This window comes from Grammomys surdaster, unplaced genomic scaffold, assembly GCF_004785775.1.
Source record: "Grammomys surdaster isolate TR1022 unplaced genomic scaffold, NIH_TR_1.0 150, whole genome shotgun sequence".
Classification (NCBI taxonomy): Eukaryota; Metazoa; Chordata; class Mammalia; order Rodentia; family Muridae; genus Grammomys; species Grammomys surdaster.
In genome coordinates this window covers 7878776-7896763 of record NW_021604608.1, presented here as the reverse complement: position 1 = coordinate 7896763, position 17988 = coordinate 7878776, and the positions used below count along the sequence as shown (strand labels likewise).

The 17988-nt window shown below is 42.0% G+C and overlaps 1 protein-coding gene across 2 annotated transcripts in view; it reads left to right on the top strand.

Moving 5' to 3' along the window:
- Positions 1-9537: 9537 nt before the first annotated feature.
- Sepsecs (Sep (O-phosphoserine) tRNA:Sec (selenocysteine) tRNA synthase) overlaps positions 9538-17988 on the top strand; it is a 30694-nt gene continuing 22243 nt past the window's right edge. Inside the window, exons 1-6 of one of the 2 annotated variants that reach the window (XM_028765237.1) lie at positions 9545-9651; positions 10183-10337; positions 13211-13329; positions 13656-13763; positions 13922-14080; positions 15047-15200. In XM_028765237.1, the coding sequence (XP_028621070.1) occupies positions 10249-10337; positions 13211-13329; positions 13656-13763; positions 13922-14080; positions 15047-15200 (629 nt within the window). In that variant the 5' untranslated portion in view covers positions 9545-9651; positions 10183-10248. Of the gene's footprint in view, positions 9652-10182; positions 10338-13210; positions 13330-13655; positions 13764-13921; positions 14081-15046; positions 15201-17988 lie in introns of both variants that reach the window. The other variant, XM_028765236.1, reaches the window with a different exon arrangement.

Sequence of the window (17988 nt, the reverse complement as noted above, 5' to 3'; positions counted from 1 at the left end):
GAAATTCATGAGATCATCATAAATGAGGTGAGGGGAGATTATAAGAGCCAGAGCGAATGAATGTCTGTAGTGAACACTATCTGCTGGACATGACAACATGGTTGCACACGTGAACTCACAGACTGCATGCACAAGACATGAACAAGATCAAGCCAGCCAAATCCCAGCACGGACCATGAGGGGCTCATGAAGTCCCACCCCTGAGTAGCCATTGGCAGTCATCTACTACCAGGAGAGGGAGCATCTCAGTTCCTTCAGGATAAAGGTGGACGATCCTACATACACATACAGGCAGCATTATATGAACTCAGTGGGTGTTAAATTGAAAAGACAAAGACACAGAACACATGAACTTGGGAGCAATTGGAAGGTAGAGAATGAAGGTGGAATGGATCCAAACATATATACATGTGTGAATATTAAATTAATAAAAATAATCAGTGAGGGTCCTCAGATCTGGGATGGGGCCAAGCTCCTACAAAGTTCTCAGTGATGCAGAGACCTTAAGTAGAAGGCTGAAATATCAGGAATTACTGTCATTTATTCTCAGTAATCACTTGTCAGCTTATTTATTTTAAGGCAAATTTACAATGTAATTATTTTGGTATCTAATATGTGTCTCAAGTTTCCCAAGTGCACAGACACCTGGGTAGCAGTTCACATTCACTCCTGTTGCTCACCTGCCCACACCTTTTAATAGTTCCCTGCTAGCACCAAGCTTTATAGGTAACTGTGTATGTGTCTGATGTGTGTGTGTCCATGCCCATGGAGCATGTATTATATATGCAGGTGTGTAAAGGACAGAGGTCCAATCTGGGTGTCTTCCCCAAGTGTTCCTACCTTACATTTGTTTTGAGAACTTGTGAGTTAGCAATTAACTCCTCTAGGCTGTCTCTGGCTGGCCAGCCCCAGGGATTCCTGTCTCTACCTCCACAGCTCTGAGATTACAGAGGCTAGCCACCATACCCAGCTTTTTACAGTGCTAAAGAACTTAGGTTCTCATGTTGGCATGGCAAGCACTTTACTGACTGAGACATCACACAACACCCCTCAGCAAGCTTTGAGAATTTTCAAAAGGTACCTGAATTTTATTTTATTTTATTATTTTTTTAATGAATCATAAATTTTATTTTAAAATGTAAACATCACTAAACATGCATACATGTTAAAACAATAAAATTTACAATTTCATTAATTGTTTTCTTTTGCATAGGACATTACAATATAGAATCTATGCCTTACAAAATATGTAACAAAGTTTTATCCGAGCAAGCCAAGGCCAGATTGGGAGCTGTACAACTGTAATACTTCACTGTAGTGATCCAGGAAAGACGGAACATGGCCTTTGGAAGCATGTTGGGAGTTAGGTACCTGAATTTTAAAAGTAGGAAAGAAAAAGAAAGGAAGGAAGGAAGGAAGGAAGGAAGGAAAGAAGGAAGGAAGAAACGGAGAAGAAGGAGAAGGAGAAGGAGAAGGAGAAAAGGAGAAGGAGAAGAAGGAGAAGGAGAAGGAGGAGAAGGAGAAGGAGAAGGAGAAAAGGAAACAGGCCTGCTCCTAGGTACAGTGGGGAAGAAAGTTTATTGTAGATTTGTGGGAGAGCATAATTAGAGGAGGAACATTCGGGAAAGTCCAGATGAGGTCACGACCAGATGAGCTGTGCCATGCAGGGAGGGGGAGAGGGGGAAGGAGGAGGGAGAGAGGAGCGCCTAGTGAAGCAGCCAGGAGGCCCGAAGGTACAGAAAGAGTGGGTAACCAAAATAGTTGGGAAGAGCATCCCAGAGCCCTGGACTGGAGAGTTCAGGGTAGGGGGCTGGGCAAGCCAGCCAGGGAGACTCTGTTACAGGAAGAGGCTGTTGCAGGGAGATCCTGGTGGCCAGGTCCACTTTGATATGCTATGTAGGCACCTCAGTCATTTGTCCCAGGCTTGAAACCTAACACTACCCTAAAATACAGTGGTTCAAAAATGACCACAATTTATTTTGGTCACAGCTCCGGCCTAGGCTCCGTTTAGTGTTTTTTAACTGCTCCTGATCAGGCTCACCAGTGCACCTGAGGCCAGCTCTAGGAAACTAGGTCGCTGTGACTGTCAGTGCTGGCTGTTGATAGAGACATAACAAAAGTTGGAGAGTCACATGTTTCCCATCATTCAACTGTCTAGATCAGGTTTGTTCCCATGATGGGAGAAAGATTCCAAGTGGGTCAGCGTCTGCCCTTCTGTGCAAGCTCTTTGTTCGATTCCACTTTCATCCTGTTGGTCAGACACACTGGCATGCCCAATGTGACAGGATGGGACAGGGAACAGACTTGCCTAAGGATATAGATGCTGCAGGCAGGAAGCATTTGCCTTTGAAATCTGATGACACAAGTTCAATTTGGCCTTTGAAGCTGGCCCAGAAAGGTCTGCTGGGCTAGTTTATACCACACACTTTGACTCTCTCACTTCCTTCTTGCTGTGACTTTCTCCCTCTTACCTCCAATCTTTGGCCAGATCCCTTATGTGTTCTGAAATGTTTCCTTTATACTGAATGAAGGTTTTTTTTTAGTCATGTGCCACAACTCTTTACTCAGGCCTTGTGAGCTACCTACACATTATTTTCTCACAGGAGACCAACTGTTTCTCATTTTGCAGACCTGTAAGGCCAAGCAAATACTAATTACTACTATCTTATTTTTCACACAATATATCTTGATCAGGTTTTTCCACTTCTCCATTCTCCACCAGAACCTCCTCACCGAACTTTGGTCTCCTCTAGCTCTTAAAAATAAAAATCAAAACAAATCACATGCAGGGGTGGTAGTGCATGTATTTAATCCCAGCACTTGGGAGGCAGAATCAGTTCAGATCTCTGAGGCTGAGACAGGCCTGATCTGCTGAGTGAGTTCCAGTTCTAAGACTACAATGAAACCCTAAGAAACAAAACAAAATAACAAAACAAAACCCACAAAGCCCAAGAATGAAAATTAAAACAAACCAACAAAAAAATCAGTAAGACAAGAAATGACAAGACAAAGCAGAAAGTCTACAAAACAACAACAGCAAAATGAAAGCAAAAACTACCACTACCACCACCAAAACCACCATGGAGTTCATTTTATGTTGACCTTCCAGTGAGATGTGGTTAATACACCTGGTGAAGCTCCATGGAAGAAAATGGATTTCCTTTTTGCCAGCAGATATCAATTGTAAATAGTGCCTGGGTTAGGGGTGGGACTCCATGTCCATTTCTGTCTCTCTGGCTTGGACCTCTGCAGGGCTTGTGCATGCTGTCCCAGTCTCTGAGTTCATATGTATACGTCTCCTTCTGTGTCTGGAAGACTTATTTCCTTGCAGTAACCCATCACCTCTGGCTCTTTACTATCGTTCTGCCTCCTCCTCTGCATAGATCCCTGAGCCTCAAGTGGAGGGGCTCTAATGAAGACTTCCTATTAGGACTGAGTGTTTCTAATGTCTCTCACTCTCTGCACATTGTCCAGTTATGGAACTCTGTGTTAATTCCCATATGATGCAAGAAGAAGGGTCTCTGTTGAGAGCTGAGTGAGGCGCTGATCTATGGTCTAGCAGTATGTCATTAGGAGTCATTTTGTTGCCATGTTCCTTAGCAGAATAATGGTTTTAGGTTTTCCCCTAGGGCCTCTGACCTGTCTGGTCTTAGGTTCTTGGGCTGATGGTAAGGCCTTATTGCTAAAGACAACACTTATGTCCTTCACATGGTCAAGTTGAACTGGTGGCTAACTGGTTCCTCAGGGGACAGCCAATGTAAAATGAACTCCATGGTGACTTTGGTGGTGGTGGTAGTTTTTGCTTTTGTTTTGCTGTTGTTGTTCTGCTTTGTTTTGTCATTTCTTGTCTTCCCCTAGTGCTGGAAGGTACTCTGCATGCTACCAGAGGAGGCATGTAGTCATCAATATCATCCAGCTACAAAACCTGTGACTTTCAACAGCAGCTTGATTACAAAATATACTGGTACAATAATGGCACAAATGTTATGGGAATAACAGTGATGGCTGAAGAAATTCCATTTTGTGCTAGGCATCCATCTTGGTACCCACTAGTCTTTTGTCTCGGATTCCAGTCCCTGGAAGATAAGTTCCCAGTTACCCTGACTTAGTGACCCCTCTACCCAAAAATTACAGCTGTGACTATCTACTTGTTACAATATGACTGACTGCGTTTTTGGCTTCTATAACTTGTTTACACAGATACCAATGATTGTTTTGCGTTACATAACTTGGCAAAACAGACCAGTTTTTGGTTGCTTCAGTGTAGACATTGAAGGTCTTCTTGTGGTGTTCCCCTGTAAGAAGCTTTTCCTCACCCTGCTTCTCACAGCAATTACAAATTTGGCTCAGAGATTGTTCATTCTGCTAGCAGCTGATCAATAAATCTTTTAATTATGATTGGACTGAGTCTGTGGTCTTTTCCCAGGGGTCACAAATTCCGTAACAGTAACCAACCAGTTTTTGCTTGGATTTAAGGCCTACTCCACAAGATGGAACCCATACCTGATACTGCTAGAGTAGTCAAGAACCAATTCCCACTATTTATATAGGCCTGTTATTTTATGCATTTTAAACTCCATATAAAGAAGCTATTCCTACTGATTCCTTTAAAAGACAGGGAACCAAAACCCAGAGAAGTGAAGTCACTTCCCCAAGATCACTAAGCATCCTTTGAACTCTCCACCTTTTTGACCTTGTGCCTGGCTGTTTCAGTTAGGCAGCTAGTTGAATGAAAATAATGGCTTTTGAATAAGCCACATATAGATAATTAAGAGCACTTTTGTGCATGTTTTTGACTGTAAGTCAGGCTTTGTGGGAGTAGAAGACAATCAAAGGGCAGTGAATTCCCACCTCAACCTCAGATTTTGTTCTTAGATTTATAGTTTAATTAGGATAAAGCAAGGAGTTAGGAGATTGGGAGACAAAAAAGCAGCCAAAAATTTTTCAAATGCTAATATGTCAGCAAGCAGTTCAGGCTGGATATGATGGGGCACATCTTTGAGCTCAGGATGCAAGAAGCTGAGGCTGGTGTAGTCCAGGCTCTATAATTCCAGGGCAGCCTGATATATATAGTGAATTCTAGGCCAGCCAAGAGTACAAAGTGAGACCCTATCTGAAAGAGAAACAGACACACGGGAGTGTGTGTGAGCATGCACACCACCACCACCACCACCACCACCAAAAACAAACCACAAAATAAAAAAGGGCACGACCTTAAGATTTTAAACTGGCCTTGGAGCTAAGATAAACTGAAGTTATTCCCTATTGATCAAGCGATCCAATTCAAGCCAAATTAAAGTATATAAAGGCTGATTTCTTGGGAAGCCACTTTAGGGCAGGTTTACTGGTCCCAAGGAAGGGCAGGGAAGTCACCAAGGGGAAGGAGGAAGAGAAGTGTGCACAGGCAGGAAAAGAGAGAAATTTGGAGATAGGCCTAGGGGTGGGGCGGGGGGTGGAGGGACGATGCAGGATCAAAATGTCTGGATTAAATAAACAAGAGCTTTTGGGGGAAGGGAAGCAGCCCAGCCCTCAGCCGGAAAGTTCAGGGCACAAGGGTAGAGTATGCCAGCCATGCTCTGTAACTGGTAGTGACTGAGGGATGCTGGGAGGACCTGGAGTCCCTGTCTGCTTTGGTATGTAAACTATGCACTTTAGCCAGCAGTTTATCCCATTTCTGAACTCCAACACTGATGACAACAAATATAATTATCTGTTCCTCCCTGGGCCAGGCCCCCCAAAACTAAAAGGTAAAACAAATAGCTGTAAGTGGGCTCTTATGTCAAGCACCTGACCCTAGTTTGGAGCCACAGGAGAGCCTCTAGCTGACTCCAGCCGTAACAGAATATGGTTAAATACTACTACTTCAGTTGGTTGGAGAAAGCTGGGCACAGTTTTTGCTATTGCCCATTGTACAGTTTTAATTTTCATAAATGCCTCAATGGCCAAAGACTCAAGGTGGCTCATTCCCAGTTCTTCCCGCAGCTCACAAGCTTTCCCTTCCAGCAGGGTGTACTTTCCTTTCCCCCAGCTCCTGCTTCTTAACCTTTCTTCTAGTTTCCCTGGTACTTTGTATGGGAAGGTGCTCTATGGCAGGCGACCCTAACCTTAGGCTACTTCACCCAAGGATTGAAGTGATTGTCTAGTAGTCAATGATCAGACACACAAGATTTTCTGGGGTTCTTTAGAAATCCGCAGGCTCAGTTGAATTGGGTCTCTACAACCAGCACTTCAGAGGGCTCAAAAGGAAAACAGAGGGCTAGTAACTAATGTAAAAAATAAAACGTAAATCGTCTATTTCCAAAACCAAACATGCCTTAATAGACTTAAGTTTACTAGATCACAAAGAAGCTGGAGGCCCGCCTGCCCTCTGTGCTGTTAGGTTAGCTTAGGTGGAGACATGGCTCAGAGATAGAGTGCTCATTGCTGTTTCAGAGGAACTTGTTTTGGTTCCCACTACGCAACATGGTCAGCTCTGACCTCTTGTAACTCCATGGATTAGACTCTTCTGACCCCTTGGGGCACCCATACATGCATGCCATATATTCGTGCAAAGTTATATTCACACAAACAAAAATAAATCTTTAAAAAAGAAAGAAAAATTACAGCTTGCTCTATGACTAAGCCCACTTGTCGGAGAGAGGGGGGAGGGAATCCCAAGCCCCAGGAAGATGGGGAATTTAGGGTGGGGCTACACTATATGCTGCATAAGCACCCAGCTAATGAGAAAGAACAGATACAAGCAGATATGACTATAAAAACTTTCGTCTGTTTGTACTGATGCCCAGTTTCTGTAGAAATATATGCAGGAGAGTGGGAAAATGTAATAGAAAGAAATGTTTTAGGTGTGCCAGGATCAGGGACTGATGGTGGCCTTGGGAAGCTGAAGGCAGCTAATTAGAAACGGGACATCTTACATGATTGGTTTGGGAATAGGTGATCCTGAATTGGAGTAGGAGCAAAATATGCACAGATGTATCTCGGAATCACAGTCCAAAAGGATGAGAAGTATGAGCTTGAAGCAAACGGGATCAGGTGTCCACTCCAAGTGGAAGGTGGATTCAGTGGGAGGCACAGGGAGATAGATGGTGGGGACTATGAGTGACTCACGACACAAGGTAGAAAGCGAGGCTTACATTAGCTGGGATACATATTTGGATCTCAACTAGACATTTCCAGATGGCAAGGATTTGGCCCATTACCCTACGAAGGTGATTGAATTCAAATTCAGAAACACCATTGGTCTGATCAATATTGTAATAATCTTTTTTTTTTCCGGGGAGGGATGGACACCAGTGAAGTGATTATCCTGAATCGTTTATGATCATTTGTTCATATAATTGCAGGTGGGAGCACCAGTGGCGGAGCTTCCCTCTAGTCTTGTTTAATGAGGTTGAAATCGCTTGGGTGTTTAAGTGATGGAAACAGTGATAGATGGCCATGTAGCAGCCACTGTGCTGAGGGAAGAGGATGGCATTAGAATGAATATGTCCTGTCCTACACCAACACAAGAATGAAAGGAGGCCCAAAGCCAGGCTCCACCTAAGATGAGAAGGATGCGAGCAGATTTCAGAGAGAGCAAGTAGATGGGGTCCTTGGTTTAATGCCTGAAAAGGAGGCCGTCTACTTTGAGGTCATTTCCATTTAGCCTATAGCTTTAGAAGATGGGCTGTTTCTTAAAAATCTCTCAGTTTGAAGTATCTTCTTGGGTTAACTTTTCATGCTTACAGAATTCTAATCTGCTTTCTTTTCAGTTAAAAAAAATCATTAGTACACAAAGTAGTGGGTTTCATACATACTTTGCTTTGGGTCTTCCTTCCCTCTCCCTTCCTCTACCCCCTTCCTCCCTTCCTTCATCTCCTTCCTTCCTTTCTCCCTCCTCTTCCTCTCTTCCTCCATCTTTCTCCCTTCCTCCACCCCCTTCCTCCCTTCTTTCATCTTCTTCCTTCCTTCCTTCATCTCCTTCCTCCCCTTTCATCACCTTCCCCCTTCCTCCATCTCCTTCCTCTCTTCCACTGTCTCCTTCCTCCCTTCCTCCATCCCCTTCCAGCCTTTCTCTATCCCCTTCCTCCTTTCCTTCATCCCCTTCCTCTTTTCTTCCATTCCCTCCCTCCCCTCCTCCATTTCCTTCCTCCATCCCCTTCCTCCATTCCTCCATTTCCTTCCTCCCCTCCTCATCCCCTTCCTCCCTTCCTCCATCCCTTCCTCCCTCTCAGTGTTCCTTTCCCACCCCAGTTTGTGTTGAATGTGAGCATGCACTCTGTTACCCTCCTTTCCACCTCTGTGACAGGGTAAGACAGTGCAGAGGTCCTTCCATCTCCTATTCTTGCTTAGGCCATTTTAGGTTTGACTAGAGTTTGATCTCCTTGATAGAAATAAGTGGCTTGGTCATTGTTAGAAATTTTTTTTGACCCAGGTTAAAATAAAATCAGAGCTTTCAGAGACTGTACAGGCTGTATCTTTTGGCAAGGAAATACCATAGACCACTCTGAAAATGGACATACACTATCTAAAAGGCATTTTTAAAAAAGCAATCTAAAAATGATGAAATGGCCACAAGGTCATGGTTCAGGCCACTTTTGTAGATTTTTTCCCAGACTATGTTGTGGGCAGGTTACAATGTTTCTCAGTTAACCTCGGTGATCTTTGTAAAGCTTCACAGTTAATGTTGACTTGGGAGAATAACCAGCTTGTCTATGTTGCAATGAGTGGCGCCCAAAAAATATGAGGAACTCTTCTCCCTCAAACATTTCAAAGTCATGTAGAATTTGCAGCCATGTTTGCTCGCTTGCTGACATACAAGTACGTATGTTCTGCCGTTGGTGAATCCTACATCTAGTAAACTACTACACTCTAAAGATACACTATTTATGGACAAATATTAGTACAAAGTTCTTAAGGGAATTTTGTAGATCTAAACGAAGTACAAAAAACCCTCTAGATCTCAGGTAAGACCCGCATGGGGTTTCTCTTCCCATAGTACGCTGATGGATTGAGTTATTGCAGATTATCGAATAATTTGACATGAAAAGAGTAACATGAGATAAGTTTGCCACAGGAGTGGGGCTCTATCCTTTTATAAGGTTGTCAGGAAGCAGAAAATGCTGAAATATATCAAGGTATGGATGTAAGATTCTGGAATCTGACACGGTCTGGGGAAGACTCAAACAACATGACTGGGGCAGATCATTAATCGTCATTTCTTGAGAAGCTCACACAATGCTCCTTCGGCCTTCTCTGCCCTCTCGTGAAGTACCAGTGTTCTTGATTATAAGAGGGTTTACCTAGCCCAAGCCAACGCCCTTTTTCCTGTCGCCGGAAACCCGCTAATCTTGCCAGCTCATGAATACTCAAGGTTTCCAACTTCTTTCCAGGTGGTTGTGGTGGTTGGGGTTGGGGGTGGACGACAATCAAAACGGCTCTCCGCATGCGCGGAAGCTGAAGGCGGAGGCCTAGGGTGTTTTGGGCCCACGGCCGCCCCGTACCGTCAGGGCGGCGCGCTGCATCCTGGGCCTCGGCGTGTGTTTCGTGGGCGCCGTCATGAACCCCGAGTGCTTCGCGGCCAGCGAGCGGCGGGTGTCTCCGGCTTACGTGAGGCAGGGCAGTGAGGCTCGGCGCGCACACGAGCACCTCATCTGGCTGCTTCTAGAGCAGGTATTCCGCGGCCTCGGCACTCAGGCTCTGCGATTGCAGGGAGGGGAGGGGCAGCGCGCTCCTCAGCGTGTGCGGAATTGTCAAAGTCCAAGTGTTAGCCCAGCCTGGGCCACTCGCGTGCTGTCCGGAAACCTGCTCCAGCGGGCAGCTTTCCGCCTGACCTCTCAGGCCTCGCTGCTTCCTTGACAGTGGTCCTGAACTTTAGTGCCCCCAAGGTTTGCCAGCCCCTAGTTTGAAAGCTCAACTGAGGACATCACCTTTTCAGTTTCCCTAACTTGACCGAGGTTTGAGTCCTAGCAAACTTCAGTGGCTGTGTTACATACATTCGCCACCTCTAGTGTGTAGTCAAATAGAATGTGAACGTTTAGCCAATTGGTAGTTTCTTCATATTGCTGAGTTTATGTCTGATGTGAGGAATCAAGGGGTCATTAAAACACATTAAGAAGAATTCAGGTACATTGATTTTCGGGAGTTTTCGGGACCGATACTTTTCCTGAATATAAATGTCATTATTATTATTTTTTTTTTAAGGGCAAGTGTCCAGAGGATGGCTGGGATGAAAGCACACTGGAACTCTTTCTGCATGAGCTTGCAGTCATGGATAGTAACAATTTCTTGGGTAACTGTGGTGTGGGAGAAAGGGAAGGGAGAGTGGCCTCGGCTTTGGTTGCTCGTCGTCATTACAGGTATGGTTCTTAAACTAGTTGTGGAAACATTTATTTTTTTCTGGGGGTGGGAATGGAAGGAGCTTAAACTAATAGTGATGGCATTCCTTCTAAATTATGAAGTTTCCACTCAGAAGTAATTCCTTCCCTCATCAAATGGGTATGGAAATCAACCGGAACTGAGAGATGGAAGTACTTGGAGCAGGTGCTTTTTATGACAACAGAACTGGAGTTCCGATATGTCGTGGTTTCCCTTTGAAATGCTGGTTGGTCAATAGCACAAGTGCTGTGTTCTGGTAATATTTAAACTAGTACATCTGTTCTAAATGCTTAATAATAATTAAAAAAAAAACATAGTTTGGGCTGGGGAGATGGCTCATGGGTTAAGAGCACTGACTGCTCTTTCAGAGGCCCTGAGTTCAATTCCCAGCAACCACATGGTGGGTGGCTCACAACCATCTGTAATGGGATCCGATACTCTCTTCTGCTGTGTCTGAAGTCAGCTATAATGTACTCATATACATAAAATAAATAAATCTTTTAAAAAAATAAAGTTCACTTCAAAAGGAATAAGAGTTATTCTAGAGATACATGATATAAGTGACAGGTGACCCCAAATACCATGTTCTGGAGTGGTAACTATTTCATGAAATTTTTATATAAAATAGTCGCAGAACAAAATCATAGGCCAAGACACTTTTTGAATACAGTAGTAGAAATATAGAGGTAGGGATGTTTCAGGAAAGCAAGGAAATCCTGTTGCAGGCCAAGTGTTGTCTGATGATGTTCTTAGCTTTTGGGTAGGTGAAGCTAGGGGGTTTTTGTCACTTCCAGAAGGATTTACCTAATAGTCACAGAGGTGATAGGTCACACAGAGGGAAGATGTTTTGGTTCTGGACCGGCAACTTGCTGACTTGCCGCAATCATAGAAGTTCAGCCAGCCTTGTAGAATGTTTAACATGGGTGTGGCCTTTAAAAAAAAAGCAACTTGCTGGGCAGCGGTGGCACAGGCCTTTGATCCTAGCACTTGGGAGGCAGAGGCAGGCGGATATCTGAGTTCCAGGCCAGCCTGGTCTACAGAGTGAGTTCCAGGACAGCCAGGGCTACACAGAGAAACCCTGTCTCGAAAAACAAAAAACAAAAAAAGACCATCACTTTGCAACTAGCTGGCTTAGAACTTGCTATGTAGCTCATGGTGTTCTCAGACTTATATAGTCACTTGCCTCTGCCTCCTGGATCATAGAATTGAAGGCATTTGACACCATGAACAGCCATATTTCCTTTTTAACATACAGGTTTTATTGGAGAGTAATGAACTTGAAAGTGTGGTTTATCACTTTCTGAATCCCAACAGATGGAGGAACAGTTGTATTAGATGATTACATTATTTGTATTATTTTTGCGACTTTAATTCATTCTGAAAATTGATTGTTTAGAGACCCACCTGCCTCTGCCTCCTGAGTGCTAGGACCGAAGGCATGTGACACCACCGCCTGGGAAAAACGGTTTAATCATTTATTGGTAGTGCTTTTGGATATGACTGCTTATTTCTGTCTTCCACCCTTTCTGTGAGAAATGTGAACTCTTAAAAACTTTTTTTTTTAATCAAGGTAAAGTATTTGAGGCATACTAAAATTTTATTTTAATAAAAACATTTGCAGTCAGAACTGATGCCACTGCGTAGGGATGCAGATTTCCTGTCTAACGGTGCCTGGTAACAAGGTCAACATATAATACATATGGAAGTCTTGTATATAAGGTGTGCCTCTAAGGAAGTCCAGCGCTAGTTAGTGCTCTGTAATGCTCTCCTTAGACATAGTTTCTGATCTAGTTGAATGTAAGAGATGGAACATGCTGCAGAAGGAGTTGGTTTATTTTTAATTAGAGTATTCTGAGGTGTTTTTAAGTACATAGAACAATCTAATTTATGACAAGTGGATTTGTACACTCATTTTCAAGAAACATAGTTTAAAAATTAGGAAAGTTTTTGCTTGAGATGGTAGCACTGCTTATAATCCCAGCACTTAACAGAAACAGGGGGAGGGTCCAACGTATAGGGTTTTTAACAGAAACAGGGGGAGGGTCCAACGTATAGGGTCACCCAGAGCTACTTAGTGAGAGCCCGTCTCAAAAGACCACTGTCACCACCAACAACTAATTAGGACAGTTTCTAAAGCATCAGCTCATTCAGACTGGAATCTGTCCTGCTGCTCTGGTAGGCAGAAAAGAGAGAATAGAATGTTACCTGTACTGTGGTTTTAAACAAATCACTCCAAAGGCTAATGGCTTAAAATGATCATTATTCCTCCTGGTTCTGGGCGTTAACTGAACTCAGCAACTGAGTGTCTTGTGTTTCTGGTGTAGTTGTCAAATGTCAGGTAAGAGTGTAGTCTCATTGATGGTGAGAGTGGGCAGTCCATTAAAGATGACTTGTTTACATGGCTAGGGGCTCAGATCCATCTTCTGTTTGGAAGGCAGTGCACACTAGCAGGCTCTTCAAGAAGCCAAGAAGACTTCAGTGCTTCTTATGATCTTTTAGAACTCAGAGGCTCCAGACAGTCACTTTTTATGTTCTTCCCAGTCAAAAGCAAGTCAGGAAGGATAACTCCTCCCCCAACCCCAGTCCAGTTGTAAATATGGAGGAGAATTAAGCTGTACGTCTTAGTGTGGATGAACATGAGGAAAGAATTTGATAATGATGGTCTTTGGAGGTTATCTACTACAATATATTGAAACTGTTTCAACTGAAGGTATTTCCACATTAGTCGTTTATGAAGTATACTGACAACAGAAAACTGCCTCTGCTAGTTTTTGGTTATTTATTTGTAAACCTGCATATTGATTACTTGAACACTGAATGTATTTGTATGGGTTTTGGCCTATTTTTTGCTTAGGTTCATCCATGGAATTGGAAGATCTGGTGATATTTCTGCTGTGCAACCAAAAGCTGCAGGCTCTAGCCTCTTGAACAAAATTACTAATTCTTTGGTGCTTGATGTGATAAAGCTGGCCGGTATGTGTTATGTCAGTCATAATGTGGTGAGGAGTAGAAAGCACACACATTTCCTACACTTTTGTGTCTTCAAAAACAATGTGAGTGGCTTTTAAAAGGACACACATGTGGATCTGTTTCAGAATAAGACAGAAAATGAAAGCTAGAGCCCCAGGAATGACTATTTTTTGTTTGGTTTTTGGAGAGTCGCTGTGACTCCCTGACTGTCCTGGAACCTGCTCTGTAGACCAGGCTGCCTTCGAATTCAGAGATCTGCCTGCCTCTGCTTCCTGAGGCCTGTCACCGGGCAAATTGCAATGTTTCTGTCTTTTTTTTTTCTGAAACAGGGTCTCACTATGCAACTCTGTCTCTCCTGGGACTCACTGTCTACCAGGCTGGCCTCAAAATCACAGAAATCTACCTGTCTCTCTGCCTCCGAAGTACTGGGATTAAAAGTATGTACCACTACCCCCTGGCTTCAGCAGTGAGTTTCATGAGAGCAAATGAGAAGGAAACATCAGGGTTACAGTCCATGCTGTTTGATAAAGGAAATGTATCATTTCTTTCAGCAGATTTTAATTGGATAATACATTGTTTTATTTCTTATTTGTAGGTGTTCATTCAGTGGCCAGTTGCTTTGTAGTTCCTATGGCAACTGGGATGAGTCTAACCTTGTGTTTCCTAACACTACGACACAAAAGACCAAAGGCCAAGTATATCATATGGCCACGGATAGACCAGAAGTCCTGCTTTAAATCCATGGTCACTGCAGGTAAAAGAAGACATGCAGCATATGTGATATTTTAAACATCCAATGGGAAAATTCAGATTTTTATGTAGAGATAGGTAAATGAAAAATTAAATGTACTCCATATTCATACTTTAAAGAAATTGTAGTGTTCATAAAATTTAGTATATATCTTGTTTTATGCAACTTTTAAACTTACTTAAAGGTTACTTAACTTTAACTTTACCATTAAAGTTTGAATAATTGTGAGGTGATCTTTAATTATGTGCTAGTTAAGTACAATATTTCAATTAAAAATATGAAGGACTCTTGGGCCATGAGATGGGTCAGTGATCTACAGGCTACTGAAATTAATTGTAGTTTTTTTTGGTATGTGTGTATATGGAAAAACAAAGTTTATGGGTATGATTTATTTTAGTGCTTGAATTTTATTATTATTTATATCTATCTTTGTAATAAACTCAAATGAAATTGAAATGTTTCTAGAGAATGATCGGGGTTTTTTAAAGCTTTATTTATATATTTTATATATATGAGTACACTGTAGCTGTCTTTAGACACACCAGAAGAGGGCATTGGATTCCATTACAGATAGTTGTGAGCCACCATGTGGTTGCTGGGAATTGAACTCAGGGCCTCTGGAAGAGCAGTCAGTGCTCTTAACTGTTGAGGCATCTCTCCAGCCTCAAGCAGGTTTCTTTTTGATTATCAGCATCTAAGCAATTAACTTCTGTAGACCTCTGGTTAGTATGTGTTCTCCTTACAGTATAAAGTCCTTTCCGTATCATTTCAAAACATGAAGATCCAGTCCTTTTGTCTACTTGTTCTTCACACCCTTTCGACTTGTTTCTGACTAATGCCACCATCTTTATTACTAGAGGAAAAGCTTGTTAGTTTAATAAGTATTTAGAGTTCTGTGTGCCATTGCATTGGTGCTTAGAGTTCTAGAACCATCTCACACTTAGTTGACTCTCTGGTTGACTTGATTAGGTTTTGAACCCGTGGTAATAGAAAATGAACTGGAAGGTGATGAACTGCGCACAGACCTGAAAGCCGTGGAGGCTAAAATCCAGGAGCTCGGGCCTGAGCATATCCTGTGCCTTCATTCTACCACAGCCTGCTTTGCTCCGAGGGTGCCCGATAGGTAACTGACTTTGACTATTGGTCTTTAGGCGCTCACTCAGCAGTCTTTTGACTAACAGGCTGTCCACTGAGTCTCAAGCACACTGAGATGACGTTTGGTAGTGAGTAGTGAGTCTACTGGCCAGGTCCTAGTCCATGCTAGGGACAGTTATTGAAGCGAGTTGGAAAAGTTTGATGCTGAAGGAAAATCAGTCGATGCAGAGGAGGACATCCATCTATCCAAACCTTAGTTCGTCTCATTTGTCTGCTTTCCTGCACTTGCCGGTTCAAGCCTCCCCAGGGTTTTTACTCATTGCTTAAGTTTTGTCAAGCGAAATGCTGGGTTTCGCATTTCCCCTGTCTCTACTTTGGCCTTGCAGTTCATTTGCTAAGTAGGAACTATAGTCATTAATACACTACAAATAAAGTAGTTTAGGATTATTTACATTTCTGTGACTGGGAGATTAAACTGGATGTTTACAGTGCTTGTCCACATTTTTGAAGATAATATAAATTAGAAAATTAAAGCCACGGGGGTGGCAGATGTTCACTTTTCTAAAAGATAGCCATAAATATTTTATTTTGAAAATGTCATAGGGCTTAGGTTTATTAACAGAATTTTTGTTTTTGCCAGAAGCTCGAGTTTGGTCTCATTTCAATATTTTTAACAGAGGTCCTAATGAATAAGAATCATGTTGACTTTGGACTCTGGTTGCTAAGCTCTGATGTTTGTGCACTCACATTGTTTGGCAGTGATGGCCACATGTTAGCTTTTATTATCTCACAGGCAAATTTTAAAAGATCATTTTGAAGCCGTGCTCTTGAAAAATTTCCTTGTGTCATTCATGAGCCCATGAATTCTATTTTAAAACTATGTTGCATATGCTGTAGTAGTTTATTAATGACCAATCATTTAAAATTTCTATCAAAATATAAAAGAAATGGTATTCTTTCATAACTTTAATCTCTAGAAAATTTTAATGGAATAGAAGTAAACTTCATTTCCCAAGACAGTGTTTGTATTAGGTGAGTTATTTCTCTCTGGGGAGCTTTGCTTCATCTCGAGCCATGGTTTCAGTGTGCATGGTGCTGCATCGGTTTACACAGACCTGCTATGGGTTTATGTCAGGCTGTTTAACAGTTAGCAAACTGTCCTTTGTTACATTTGATTTGTATGATGTAATGAATGTTTTTGATTAGTGAAGCTTAGGAAAATGGAGGTGTAAAGTTAGTAGTATATTTGAATTTCTGATTTTATAGTTTTTTTAGTGGCATATCATTTATTTTGTTTTTATTGGTCCATTATTGTGGAGTATTGAATAGGAAATCTATGTAAAAAATGTTAAAAGAATGCCATTTCTGATGGCTATTAAAATTCTGATTTAGAAATCAGTGGGGTTCACATGGGAAATCTGTTTTCTGCTTTTTTTTTGACCTTTCATTTAGTATATTTTTATGTCCTGATTAATTTAGATCATTTAAAGTTACTTACAAGTTTTATTTGTTTATTTGTTTAAATAAGTTTAATATTATGATACCTCATTTTCAAGGAGGTTATTAGAGAATTCTTTGTCTAGAGCACACACATGAAAAAAGTGTCTTTTATCTTCTGAAGAATGTGTGTGTGTGTGTGTGTGTGTGTGTGTGTGTGTGTGTATGTGTCTGTGTGTCTGTGTGTGTCTGTGTGTGTGTGTATCTGTGTGTGGTGTGTGTTCCAAGTCTATTTTGTTAGTAGCAGAAGACATTTTGGTATTGATTGTTAGTCAGGTGTGTTGTGTGTACTTCTTTGTGTGTTTGTGTGTGTGCTTATGTCCATGCTTATGTGCTTGTGCCCCAACAACTGATTTTGATGTCTTTTTCTATCAGTCTTTACTTTGGTGTTTTGAGACAGGGCTTCTCACTGTAGCACCCTGTTTCAGTTAGTCTGGCTGGCTCCTGAGCCCCAGAGATTGTCCTGTCTTTGCTTGCCTGTTGCTGGGATTTCAGGCACATGCTGCCACACCTGACTTTTTCTGTGATTGTGAAGAATTAAACTCAGATCCTCATGCTTGCAAGGCAAGCACTTTACTGACAGAATAATCTGTCTCTCCAGCCCTAAAAATTAGGTTTTATTCATGTCTTAGTGTTGTCCTGCTGTGAATAGACAGCATGCTCATGGCAAATCTTACAAAGGAAAGCATTTAATTGGGGCTGGTTTATGGTTTCAGAGGTTTAGTTCATTATCAGGGCAGGGAGCATAGAGTCACATAGCTAGACATGGTGCTGGAACAGTAAGTTGAGAGTTCTACGTCAAGATCTGCAGGCAGCAGGATTAGACACTGGGCCTGGCTTGGGCTTTTGAAGCCTAAACCCTACCTCCATGACACATTTCCAACTAGGTCACACATCCTGTTTTTTCTTAAGTAGTAACATACCCTGATGACTAAGCATTGAAATAGTTGAGTGTATGTAGACCATTATTACCTACACCACCACCACAATTTATAATACTTGAAGGAAGCAAATTAAAAGTTTCTGATACATGAACATGATCTTATTCCCATTTATAGTTTTAAAACATACTTGCTCACATCTAGAAAAAAAGATACATCATGCATAGCTTAGTAATAAGACCACACCATTCATTACTTACTTGGACAAGGTCTTGTGTATCTCCTGACTGGCCTGAAATTTACTGTGTAGAACAAGCTGGCCTCAAACTCACAGAGATCCACTTGCCTCCTGATGCCATGTATTTAAATACCTCCTTTTGGAAAGAAAATTTAAAATGCTTTATTTCCAAATTATTCTGTGAAACAAAACATTTAAAA